General features: G+C 34.2%; 1 protein-coding gene across 4 annotated transcripts in view; it reads left to right on the top strand.

Annotated features, from left to right (window-relative positions):
- Positions 1-12561, top strand: part of PSME4 (proteasome activator subunit 4) — a 103813-nt gene extending 91252 nt beyond the window's left edge. For all 4 annotated transcript variants that reach the window (XM_074206186.1, XM_074206179.1, XM_074206164.1 and 1 more), the window contains 6 exons: positions 4033-4161; positions 5019-5174; positions 7583-7745; positions 9458-9591; positions 10205-10343; positions 10913-12561. In XM_074206186.1, the coding sequence (XP_074062287.1) occupies positions 4033-4161; positions 5019-5174; positions 7583-7745; positions 9458-9591; positions 10205-10339 (717 nt within the window). In that variant the 3' untranslated portion in view covers positions 10340-10343; positions 10913-12561. The remainder of the gene's footprint in view (positions 1-4032; positions 4162-5018; positions 5175-7582; positions 7746-9457; positions 9592-10204; positions 10344-10912) is intronic.
- Positions 12562-14222: the final 1661 nt, after the last annotated feature.

The following is a 14222-nucleotide window of genomic DNA, read 5'->3' as shown; positions in this document are numbered from 1 at the left end:
AAGTATTGCTGCTGCTGGTTTTATATTTTTATTTTTGTTTTATATATATTATATATATATATACATATACACATATTATATACATATTTTTATCCTTGTATAACTTGAGTATTGTCATAGAAAGAAAATATCTCTGTAGCTTATGCTGCTTTTTTTTCTGGTTGTGATTTACAGGAAAGTAAATTGCCTCTACCAGTGCAGAGTGGCAACTCTTCTGTAACTTAGAGGGTTGCATGGATAGTAATGAGAATTAAGTGGTATGCTCAGTGTCCCACAGCTATTACATGTTAGAAGTGAAATTCCTGATCCAGGTCCTCCTGACTCAGTAATTCATTCTCTGTCCAACTCTGTCATGCTGTCTTTATTCTATTCTATCTAAAAACTTAATTAAAAAACAAAATATGAATATAAATAATTTTATTTGGTTAAAAACAATTTTGTAAATTTAGATGGAACCTGAATTTCATTGTCCCAAACAGCAATATGACTTGCCTTATGATAATCCTGAAGTTTCTGTTCCTTATTCTCTTTCAACCTCTCCCACCCCCACCCTCTGATTTTCTCTCTTTTGCTTAAAAAAAACTAAAAAAAAAAAGAAACAATTTGTTGCTTATATTTTCTCACCTATACTCACCTCTCAATCTGTTACCATCTTGCTGGAGACCCCACCACTCTTATCAAAACTGCTCTTTTGAAATTTGCCAGTGATCTGAAAATGATGGTTCTCCTTGACATCTCTGTAATTTTTGATGTTTTTGTCTTTCTTGTTGGAAGTATATTTCAGGACAGTTAGGTGGCACAGTGGATAGAACACTGACCCTGGAGTCAGGAGTACCTGAGTTCAAATCTGTCCTTGGACACTTAATAATTACCTAGCTGTGTTGGCCGTGGGCAAGCCACTTAATCCCATTTGCCTTGCAAAAAACTAAAAAAAAAAGTATTTTTCAATATTTTAGATCTTTCAGAAATAAGATTTTTTGTTTTGTTAGTCAAAGATGTTGTTTAGGTCTAATTGTCCTTATTTGTGTTACTTAATAACAGATGTTTTTTCAGATATTTATTATTCGAAAACTTTTTTTAACTGATAACTTCCTTTCCTGCAAGATGAAGAATGTTACCAGTCTTGATTGTTTCACTGTTATTTTTATGTCCCAGAAATTGAAAATGGGTATCATTTAAAAGCAAGTGATACTTAAATTTGGTTCTACAGATTGGCCAAGACTACCTAAATGAATAACTTAGACTATTCAAAACACAAAATAATCTGCACTTCAAATTGTTTCCCTGGGCAGCTAGGTAATGCAATGAATAGAGTACCAGCCTGGAGTCAGGGAGACCTGAGTCCAAATCTAGTCTCAGAAACTTGATACTTTATTAGCTGTGTGACCTTAGGCAGGTCATTTAAACTTACTGTTGCCTGGCCCCTCATAAACACCCCCCCCATTTTTTTTCTTCTTAGATTCTTGTCACTAGGTGATACACAATAAACTAACCTTATCACTAGGTGATTCGCAATAAACGTTAATATTTAACAAACTCACTCCTCCTGGTTGGCATGACACTTTCTCCTAGTTCTCATCCCAGCTAATCTTTACTATTCTTTTTCTGTATCCTTTGCTGAGTCATCATCGAGACTTTTCTGTTAAAAAAAAAGATTTGAGATAAAAAAGTGGTGGGAATACAATTAGTGGCTTGGTAGGACGACATTTGTAAAGAAGAGTAACAATATTAAAACAACTTGATTCTAAGCACCGTTAAAAACATTTTTTAGTACTTTATACATTTTCAGATATTGAAATTCAATAAATTAGGAGTGGAACAAGAAATCTAATCATTTAATTCAGCACACTTATCAGGTGTCTTGTTATTCCATTAGTCAAGGCTGACTCTTTGTGATCCATCTTGGGGTTTTCATGATAGAGAGACTGGAGTGGTTTGGCATGTCCTTCTCCAGACCATTTTACAGATGAGCAGTGGAGGCAGACAGGGTTAAGTGATATGCTCAGGTGTCTAGGAAGTATCTGAGGTCGAATTTGAACTTCGATCCTCCTGACTTCAAGGCAACACTCTAGTGTGCCAGCTAACTGTCCCTATTTTACTCTACTATGTGACAAGATACTGGGAATTCAGAGAAAGATTTTCTCAACTCTGAAAACAGAAAAGAGTGGACTGATTAGGATTTCAATGGAAAAATTAGGCTATTTTTTAATCATTTAAAAAATTCTTTATAACCTAAGTAGGTGACATTTTCAATAATGTTTTAATAAATATTATTTGTAAAATAGAAAGTTGAATTAAATAATCACAAAATCCCAGTTGTCTCCTAGTGGCCTATGATTCTAAGTCCAGAATCTTCAGGTTAAAGGCTCTCTAGTTAGACTGTAACCTATTTTTCCAACCTTTATTCATTTACCCTAAGCTATAACCAAATTTTAGATTTCTTGATTTTTTTTTTTACCCCCTTTCTCTGCCTTAGTACCTTTTTATTTAAGCTGGCTTCTCCTTCTAGAAATCTCAGAATCATTCAAGGCCTAGCTCAAATGAATCCTCTTCTTTTTTTAATTCCAGCATTCAATTTCTCTCATCTCATTCCTTCCTCGTTATATTAGCAACCCATCCCACTCCCAAAATTGGAAGTTATATTTTCTAACTTTGAAATTTTTTAGAATTTGATACTTCTTGGGCCTCCCAAGAATCTTACTGTACTTAAACATTCTACCCCATAAGAATGCCATTTTATGTGTCTTAACACAAATACATTGTAAATTTCATAAGGAATATTTAATAATGTTATGACATTACAATATTATTTTTGTAACCCTATAACTCTTAACACAGTGCCATCCAAAGAGCAGACAATCAGTAAATATTTATTGAATGACTAGATAGTGTGTATAATTTAATAAAATTACATATGTAGGGGAAGAAAAGAGAATAGAATTTTTAAATCCACAGGAATGGAATTTAAATATATAATAACAACTATTCTGAATTAGTAGTCAATCTAAAAATTGTTGAACAAGTAAGAATACTGTTAGATGGTTGTATTGATTTACAGTAGTCTAGCCATAAAGCATTGGAAAAATGACAGACAGCTAAGACTTGGTTGGGGTGGGGAGAAAAGTGTATAGTAGAGATCAAATTGTGAAGATCAGTAAAATTCAAAATTATATTGAGTTTGATATTAATAGATCATATTCTCTTTTTCACTTGAAAATTCTTAAATTATTAGGTTAACATATGTTGTGACAACAGCATTTTATTGCTCATTCAACCTGTTATGAGTCAGTGGTTTTAGAATAAATCTAAACCAGTCTCATTTGAAGGAGTAGATCAATCAAAAAGCCTTCAGTTGGATTTACTATGAGTAGATGCTGCACTAAGCACTGGATATACAAAATCATCCATTTAAACATTTATTAAAATAGATGCTATGCTACACCCTAGGAATAAAAAAAAGGCAAACAGAGTCTGTCCTCAAGGAACTCAACATTCAGATGTGGAAGATGACTGCTATGGATGTACAACTATGTGTATGTGGGTATAGATAGATACAAAGAAAGTGAGAATAGATGGATGATAGACTAAGAGCTGCAGTTTATTTTGGTTTAAGGCCAGTAAAAACTGGTCCATAATGGCTTGCTGAATTTGACCAAGTCATCCCAGTAAAGTCTAAGTCATAAAATAGTTACTGATTAATCAATCAATCAATAAACTTTTCTTTGTACTAGGAGTTAAGGATACAAAGATTAAAAAAGGAAGGGAAGAGTTTTCTCATGAGGGCTCCCAATGTGTGAAGTCATAGATACATATATGAGAAGGAAAAAACAGTCAATAATTGTGTAAAATTTAGTTCCCCGATGTTAACCACAGATTTTGTTTCCAAGGATACAGATCTCAATCCATCTGTATCTTCACCTCTGCAACTCTTAAAAATATCACTGAATTGATTTTTAAAAAAAATCTTTATTTAGTATTGCTACTCAGCAACAACTGTTCTCTTAAGTTTTTGCTTATTTTTTTATTCCCTAGATTGCCCCAGTTGAAAATGATAATAGCTATGATGAATTAAAAAGAGATGCAAAGTTGTGTCTGTCACTAATGTCTCAGGGGTTGCTTTACCCTCAACAAGTGCCTTTGGTGCTTCAGGTGCTAAAACAAGTAAGTGATGACTGAACTCAGAAGAGTAAGTTCCTTTTGGGGCATGTGGAGTTTGGGGTGCTTATGGAACATCCTGTTGAAAATGCTGAGTAAGTAGTTTATGTTATGGACTAGATCTCAGGAGAGATGAGGTTCCATATAGATGAAAGTTGTTCGCATAGAGTTGAGAATTGAAAAACTGAAGTGAGCAAATGTAGAAAAAAGAGAAGACAACTTTGGACAGAATCTTTGGGAAACACCCCAAGTTAGGGATCTTGCTATGAAAGAAATCTGGCAAAGAAGACTAAGATAGGAGAACCCAAGAAAAGGCAGTGTCATAAAAACTCAGAGAATATCTCTATTACATAGTTTCTTCTGAAGTCTACCAAAACCACACTTTGAGATTTATTGTTGAAAATAATAATAGTTAAATTAATTTTTGAAACTCATTGTCTTGTAAGACACTTTATATACATTCTCTCATTTGATCTTTATATAACAACCTCATAAAGAGATTTTGCAAATGAGGAAATACACAAGTGTCGCAACAGAATTAATTCATATTGTTTCATCTCACTTTAAATGCAGTGGTTTCCCCACTACTTCTCCCACTCCTATCTTAATCAATAACCAACAATTCCCACTGCCTCTTTATCATTCCTTCCCTTATGTTTCCAACTAGTCATTGTACACTTTTAAAGATTAGATTATTAAAATTTTTGCTTATTTTGCTTTATTTTTGTTTCACACATTGACCTATTTAAACTCACTGAAAATGAATTACATTTGGCTAAGGATAAAGTGCCACCTGAGAAAATCAGTAGTGTTTTTCTTAAACTTTTAATTAAACTTTAAAGTTATTTTTTTTTTTTAAACAGACAGCAAGAAGCAGTTCTTGGCATGCTAGATACACGGTACTGACCTACCTCCAAACCATGGTATTCTATAATCTCTTTACTTTCCTAAACAATGAAGAAGCAGTTAAGGACATCAGATGGCTTGTTATAAATCTCTTGGAGGATGAACAGCTAGAGGTAAAATTAATATTTTTCTTTTATTCTAATTAAACTGATTCTTCTTTTGAAAAAATAACATAAAATACCAGCAGTCAGTAAATCCTAGTATATTTTAAGGATTTGGCACAATGAATTGCTTACCCTTCTTAACATAGTACTTGCTGTGTAAGAGTTGCTATGCCTTATTTTGAAGTTTAAAATTTATTTCTCATTGGAATTGTCTTAACTCATCTCATGAGGAGTGGTTTGGATGCCTCAATTAAAATTTTCTGTACTTCTATACGAATATCAAACTGAAAATAAAAATTCATAGGCCCTTGTCTTAGACTCATCAGTAATACATGTATTTAGCCTTTGGTGAATTGCTTAACTTCTATGAGCTCAAGTTTCTTTATTTGTTAAATGGAGAATATTAATATCTGCCTTATCTCATAGATAGCTGTACAAATGATAGGTGAAAGGTGAAAAGACTTTGAATGATCAAGTTGCTCAAATGATTGTATTCCTGGGTGTGTGTGTGTGTGTGTGTGTGTGTGTGTGTGTGTGTGCTTTGAGAGATTTCTTTAGAAACTAACAGAAGGGAGCAGCTAAGTGGCCCCAGTCCTAGAGTCAGGAGGACCTGAGTTCAAATTCAGACTCAGACATTTGATACTTGCTAGCTGTGTGACCTTGGGCAATAAAGTTTTCTTATACTATCAAGTAGTAAAGGACACAAAATTCTTTCTATATTAGTTTAAATGAACATGGAGAGATTATAGATCAGATTTATCCAGAATTTTAATTTCCTTCTCCCAGTTTTGACTTGCTAAAATTCTTTACTATAAAAAAGAGCAAAAGTTGTTTCCACCTTAAATTTAAATGATGAAATTAAGAACAAGCTTAATTAGCTTAAAGTTTCCTTGTAGAAGGTACCTGATGGTTTTTTCATTTTTGTTACCTTGACTTGGACAATCCAATTAGTAGAAGCAAAGTTCAGGCCTTTGTTTTTCTTTTATACAAAAGCAGAACCTGATGTTTCCAAAAGCCTGTTGGGGAAATGGGGGAAAATATGTTACAATAAATGATTTTTCCCCTTTGAATAATCCCTGAATTTTTCTTGAGTTTTAATGTGTTTTTTTAAAGGAGAGGCAATTACCAAAACCCAGCAATTTGCATAGGTCTGTATATAATTTAGCCTCTAATTTTATGAACTTTTTTTAGGTGCTCCTTGAACTAAAGTCTTGTAATTAGTTAGATACTAATCAATAGCACTGGCAAATGAAGCCCATGATTAGGAACCAGATGGAAATTACCACTGCTCATTAGTTTGTTCATTTTGTAGTCCAGTTCCTTCCACTCCAGTTCTGGGATTTGTATCAACACTTTTTTCATCTTTAGTAACCTAGATTCTTGATTATTCAAAAATTGCTAATGCAGTCAACAATTCTGTTAGGCTTCAGTTTATGCTTTTTATAGCAATTAATATAGAGTTGTTCACATTTCAATAACTTTTAGACATGAAAATAAAGAGATAGAAGTCTCAAGCACTCATTGTTAACACACTAGATTTAAATTCAGCCTCATTGAGAATTAGAACATTATGATCAAATACTTATAAAGAATCTTTGACTAAATATGAGTTATCACATTTATTGAAAGTATCATTTTGTGTTTGTATTTGCACAGGATGTCTATTATTAAATACCATGTCCAAATGCCTAATTACAAATGCTGCAGGGAATACTTAACAGAAGTATAAAGGGTTTTATGAAGAAGTATGAAATGATACCATTGAGACCTCTCTTCTGGAAGTTCCAGGTGTTTTACTTACTTAAAACTGAATCATATCCTTCGTAAAACCCTTGAAACTGACTTTAAAAAGTTGTAGGATAGGGGCGCTAGGTGGCATAGTGGATAAAGCACCGGCCTTGGAGTCAGGAGTACCTGGGTTCAAATCCGGTCTCAGACACTTAATACTTACCTAGCTGTGTGGCCTTGGGCAAGCCACTTAACCCCATTTGCCTTGCAAAAACCTAAAAAAATAAAAAATAAAAAAATAAAAAATTGTAGGTTAATTCTGAAAGTTAATATGAATTGTTGAGGAAAAAGAATGGTTAATTCTCATAAATGTGAACTGTGATGGAAATTAGTTCATAATTTTTAATTACTAGAAACTAATAAGTTTCTACTAATTTCTAGGACAATTTTAAAACTTTTAACAAGGCATATAGAATGTATTAAATTTAACTTTGAAGTACACATTAGTATATACAAGTACCACTTGTATATTTTCCATTCTTCTGATAGAATCTTCCTCAGCAACACCAAAAAGCCTTACACTTTCATAAGAATTTTTTTGCATAAAGTGATGTAATATTTCTATTTTCATATTTTCTGTTTGTTTTGAAAGGTAATCTACTCTGATAAACATAATTGCCTTTTCATAGGTTCGAGAAATGGCTGCTACCACCCTAAGTGGACTACTGCAGTGTAACTTTCTTACCATGGACAGCGCTATGCAGATTCACTTTGAGCAACTTTGCAAGACAAAGCTACCTAAGAAAAGAAAGCGAGATCCTGGCACAGTGGGAGACACCATTCCATCCGCAGGTGACAGCTCATGATTTCCTAGAATCTCAGGTCTGGGAGGAATAGGAGGGGCCCCTTGGTCTGACTTATAACTAGAACAGAATGCTTCTACCCCAGACCTTACAAGTGGCCATCTAACTGGAAAACCCCTTCCAATAGGGGGTAGTCCATTCTATTTTTAGATAGCTCTGATTATTTGAAGTTCTTGATTGTAGCAAAAATTAAACTTGCTTCTGGGGCGGCTAGGTGGTGTAGTGGATAAAGCACCAGCCTTTGAATCAGGAGTACCTGGGTTCAAATCTAGTCTCAGACACTTAATAATGACCTAGCTGTGTGGCCTTGGGCAAGCTACTTAACCCCATTTGCCTTGCAAAAACCAAAAAAACAAAAAAAAAAAAATTAAACTTGCTTCAAGATCCATCCATATTTTCCACTTTGACTCTGTAGCCAAAAGGAACAAGTCTAATTGTTCAAAATATAACCCTTGAAAACTGGAATCTTGTTTTCTTGTGGTTGTTTTTATCTTGGTTGCCACCAGAACTGAACATAATATTCAAAGTTTGATCTAACTTGAACATTGTATAACATCAATTCCCTCGTCATGTGGGAAATAAAAGATTTTAGAACATGTTGGTTGAAAGATTACCATATGAAAAGAGAGATTTTATTCTCCCCACCTTGCCCCCCCCCCCCCCCCAGTGCACCAATATGTAAAAATCAAAAGGATAGGGGGGCAGTGGTGTTAGGCAGTGAATAGAACACTGTGCCTGGAGTCAGGAGGACCTGAGTTCAAATTCTGCCTCAGACACTTAATTACCTATCTGGGTGACCTTGGGCAGGTCACTTAACCCCATTGCCTTAAATAATTAAAATTAAAAAGAAACCCAAAGGGATGTCGATTCATAGCAATGAGAAATTTATATATTACCTTTTGTTGGAGGTGTTCAAGGGCAACATTGACTGCCTCAGCAAGTGGTGGGTCTCTGTGGTTAGTAGCTTCTTGGAGACATTGTGGTTAGTTAGCAATGTGGTAAAGGGATTTTAGGCTTCGGGTCTGAATTGAACTTTTTTTCTAACTGCCCTTCTAACTTTCCTTAAATTCTAAAATTCATTTACAAGGTAAAATTAAAATGAAAAAAAAAGTGAAAGCGACATTAAAGATTTTAGACTGTATTATCAAGTTGATTGGTTCTATTAGTTCCCCTGTTTATTCTGTGTGCTTTAATTAAATATTTCACATTATAATAATGTTTATATAGTACAATTAATATAGGATGAACTAGTAAGGAGAGTGAAGCAGCTTGGCTTTCACAATTTTATTGACAATACAGTTGACTGATCTAGTTTTTATTTAGAAAGATCTGAAGGTAAGAGAAATCTTCAAACGAATTAATTTATTTTCATAATTTGAGTAGCTTGAATAAGGAAGAGACCTAGAGATTAGCTTCTATTTTTCATGCCCAAGGTCTCTGCTACTCCAAATAATACCTGAAGGTCAGAAATGTTGACTTTAATGGACATAGAATTAAATCCCAAAGGTAGGATCATCATTACGAGCAAAGGATTCTAGGATCCTAAGGACAACTGACTGAATCTTTCTTAACTATCTAAATATATTTACTTTAGCAGTTGTAGCTCAGACTTGTAGTAGTCATGCTTTGTACATCCATTGGGTGGTGCATTCATGACTTTAAAAAAAAACAATAATTTAAAAGAAATCACTTTCTTTTCAGAATTAGTCAATCGCCATGCTGGAGTGCTAGGAATTGGTGCATGTATTTTATCTAGTCCTTATGATGTCCCTACCTGGATGCCACAGCTTCTGATGAATCTCAGTGCACACCTGAATGATCCCCAACCTATTGAGGTGAAATTTTTAGTTTTCTTACATATTCCATTTCATTTTTTTTAACTCTTCCCACTTGTCTTTTTCCCCCTTTCAAAACAACATCAAAAAATTATGATTGGGGTTTTTTAAACTAAAAATTGATACTTTTTTGTTTCTAATAACCCTTTTCTTGCTTTTATTGTAGCAAAAAGACACAAGGAGTTCAAAAGGGTCCAGTATCATGCTAGTTTTCATTCTTAAGTATCACTTTTTTCCAAATGCAGAATAGCTAGTGTTGGATAATATTAAGAATAAAAAAAGAGTGATTGTTGTAGGATTATGGCATGCATCATGAGTTGTTCTCTGTAAACTATCATGTGTAATAGGATCACACACTTACCATTCTATCATAAGTATGTTGAGAATTATTACTATTAAGGTTATTTCTGATTGGTTTTCATTTAAAACAATACTATTCCTCCCATTGATTGAGCTGATTGAGGTTTTTTTGTTATCAAGAGGGGAAAAGTATGGGATAAGAAGCTTGATTTGGTCAGAACTGCTATATTGGAGGATAGATTTTTTTTTCCTATTTAATAAGCCTAAATGTGTTCAGAAAGGGTTAAAAATCTTTGGATTACCTGTTCTTTAGATGACTGTAAAGAAGACCTTATCCAATTTCCGAAGAACACACCATGACAACTGGCAGGAGCACAAACAGCAATTCACTGATGATCAGCTGCTTGTGCTCACTGATCTCCTGGTGTCACCATGCTATTATGCATAGAAAAGTAAGTAAAATTCCAGATTTTAATAACTAATCTCAGGAGGAAGTGCTCTTGAATTTTTAAAAATTTGAAATAACAAATTTTTCTTTGTATTCTTGCTTATATTTTTAGATGATAATCCAAAAGTAGGATTGTTAACTAAAAGAATATTTTACTTTAGCAACCTTACATTTCTTTAAAACATGATTAGCAGTAGCTTTAACTGTATGGTGAAACATATATCTGAATCCCTTCCATTTGGAAACAGCCCATTGAGGAATATACACATTTCTTCTAAGCTTTGTCTCCTTTTCACCCTCTCATGTGGCTAACGTATATGAAATTCTAGGGAATTTTTCTTAGCCTTTTCACCTTGATTATTAACCAGATATCATACATATGTTATCTGTCACCTTTTCAGCCTTTGCTGTAAATGAGAATACCAGCCAAATGTTATCTTATTTATCTTGTGGAACTTCTAGGCTATTGGCACAGTTCTTGTTGGCAATTTTAGTGTGATAAACAATCTTTTCATCTTAAGTCCTTTAAAAGTATAAAAATATTTAATCTAAATTATTAACTATTTGTTACAGGTTCTTCATTATTGAGGGAGGCCTCAGAAATCTTTCTGCAGTGATAGAGGCAACTCAAAGAAATTTCATGTATAAAAACTTTTAGACTTGGAAATCCTGATGCCTAACTGAAACTCTCCCTCCTCCTTCCCCAGTACAGATGAGTAGCCCTAACTTCAGGCTCTTTTCATCAAAAATTCCAGTTCCTCAGGTACCAGCTGTGGGAGTTCTTGGCAGGTTTCTGAAACTGCCTGTCAAGCCTAATTGCTTTTGGTGGTTTTCATATTTGGTCTCAGTTGGTCTGCGTTCCATAGGTTCTCAGCTTTCATTTGTTATCTTCACTAGTTGGGATACATTCCCTGATTTATCAGTGTGTGCAACACCTCAAAAAGCTGCAAACCTTCAGAAAATAAACACTTGTCCAATATTAATTTAAGACCATGGCATCCAGGACCAGAATCTGGGAACCCTTTGAAATACTATTGCTCCTTGGGATCAAAAACATCCATTTGCTGACAGGTCCTGTCATTTCACTCATCTCAACTTCTGTTGAACTTTTTCTAAATCTTTGTTGACTTTAAAGCTGTGGGCTATGAAAAGCCTTGTAACCTTTTCAGCCTGAATCAGGGTAGCCATAGTTAGAGAAAAGGGAAAACAGAGGGAAATATCTATAACCTCATCCAAGACCTGGTGGAGTGCTTGACCAAGATACTGAATTGAAGCCCATGTCCACCTGCTTCCTATAGTTTAGAGTTTTTGGTGCTGAATAGAGCCAATAGATGAAGGGAGGGAAGGGGCTGTGGGGTGGGGAGGCCTGATGAGTAACATTTTAATTGATTGGAGTGTGTGTATACAGTTGTGTGTATTAAAAAATAAACAAAAACAAAAAAACTGACTTTTTTACCCTGTATTCTTTGCATATGTTTGGCCCTCCCTGTTACACTTTGCATAAACGGAAGACTGCTGAGTTTGTTGAAGTTCTGTATATTTTTTGCCTGCAACATCGTTGAGAGGCTGATAACTATTGGCTATTTAATTGATCTATTTAATATATGTAAAAGACTGTATAAACTGTAGAGGTATTGCATTGGCAAGACATTGTACAGATTACAACCTTTTACACAACACCCTTGTGAAATTAATTTGTAAAATTTACATTTAGATGTTTATACTAGAGTGATTATGGCTTTTGTATCCAATCAAATGCCATTATTTGTGTGTTTAAATTATTCTCCTTAATTATCTTTTCATGTTATAAAAACTAAGGTGGGTTATGGGAGGGATGGGAGGGGGGGTTGGTTTGAATTTCATTTAACTCATTAGTGTGTCTCATGTAATTTCATGTGCATTTCTAAATTCTAACATCTCGTGTTCTGTGGCAAGTTTGTAGATGCAAGGTACCTCTTAAGTTGAAATAATTCACAAGTCAGTGTGCTTCATCTTTCACACATCCTGTACAGTCTTCCTTGCAGGAACACTAAAAATCTGTTTTTGAATATACCTACCTTACTGAGTTAGTGACTCAATACAGACTCGAAGCACAGCAGTGTTCCTAGTGCAGTATTTCCTAAGTAACAGCACACAGACGTAATCACTGTATAGAGTAGTGCCAAAACTATTAATTTCAATTGTGTACCTAGTTCAAAACCCAATAAATGGATTGTTTTTAACATTTGGTTTTTGTCTTAATTCTGGGAAGAAAATTGTATAGTGATATTTGGTACTTTTCTCTACTTGTTCTTTTTTTTTTTAATCTCATAAAATGTTCGTGTTATCTGACAGCTTTAAACCAAGTACCTAAGTACAAGGCTATCCTTTAAAGTATATTTGCACAAAATTTGAAGGCTACTATACTAGTGACATTTTTTAGGATTGCGTGAATTCATTCACTGAGAAAAAAGCCTTGGATCACAGTAATCTGAACAAATAGTATACAAAGCATCAGGAAAAGACTATACTTGGGAAAGCACACCACTTGGAAGATTAAATCAGGTTTTCTTTGGGTTATGACATCACCTTGTAAATGAATGTGGCTGTCTCTACCAGGTGGTGCTTGTCTTTGTAGGATCTTACCTTTCCTGTGCTTATTTCACCTCATGATAAAGAAAGTAGAATTGTTTGACTCTTGCAGATTCTCTTCTACCCCATTTGGGGACATTGTTCAATTTTTCAAATTTTCCTCTTTTTCACTTTCTGTTCTTCAGGTAATCTGTTTTCTTTAAATGTACACCTGCATCTTTTGTGGGTCTACTTTTCAATGTTAGTTTTTCTACAATATTGCTTTCAGAAATATTGTTCAGTTACGTTATGGATAAATTATATCTGCTAGACTAGGGAAATGATTACCATTTCTAACATATTTGAGAGGAAAGGTCCAAATTCCATACCAATGAATTTTTGAAACAGCCAATTTTTTTTTTGTATTGAGAGTTCTATGCTAGTAGTATATAATGCTAGTAATAATTTCATTTACACTTTAAGCTTAAAAATGTTTTGTAGCCCAAAAACCTAAACAATTTGATATGAAATATTATTACCATAGAAAAATATTATGCAAGTTACAGTTGGCTTAAGAATCAGTAAGAAGATCTGATACTGCTTTTGGAACAAACACATTTTTAGGAATTCCATCAATAATATGCATCAGGGTTTTTGCAGATACTTAGTTTCTGTAACTTTTTTTGTCATTCACATTTTTGTCATAAGAGTTCAATCAAGCTGCTGTCCTTTTAGAAGAGGAAGGGTAGGATTGCAGTTTATGCATATGATCTCTGTATGATATAACACTATTGACAATCCTTTCTTCTCTGAGTTTTTATGACACTCTTCTTTTTTCCCCCTCCCACTTGTCTAATCACTTCTCAATCTCCTTAGCTGTACATGTGGTTTCATGCTCAGTAACAGTGCATGCTATCCAAGACTCAGTCCTGGATCCTCTTCAAACTACTCCTACTTCACCAACTGCTTAATGCACATTTTGAGCCAGATGTCCCATGGACATCTCAAACTCTGGGTCCACGAGTATTTTCTTATCCAATTTACTCCTCTTTTAAACTGTCTGTTTCATTGAGAATACCAGTCCACCTGGTTCCTGAGTCATCTGAGATTTCTTAGGTTTTGCACATCCAAGGAGTTGCCAATCTTGTCACTTCTACCTTTGCCATGTCTCTCATCCCTATCTCCTCTCTATTCATACAGTAATCACCCTAATTCAAATCTTTCATTTGAGTATTATAATAGTCTCCTATTTGATATCCCTACCTGATATTTACTCAATTTAATTCATTTCCACACAGCTGCCAAAATTATTTTCCTAAAATATGGGTCTGGT

This window comes from Macrotis lagotis, chromosome 1, assembly GCF_037893015.1.
Source record: "Macrotis lagotis isolate mMagLag1 chromosome 1, bilby.v1.9.chrom.fasta, whole genome shotgun sequence".
Classification (NCBI taxonomy): domain Eukaryota; kingdom Metazoa; phylum Chordata; class Mammalia; order Peramelemorphia; family Peramelidae; genus Macrotis; species Macrotis lagotis.
This window is presented reverse-complemented; position numbering and strand designations above follow the sequence as displayed.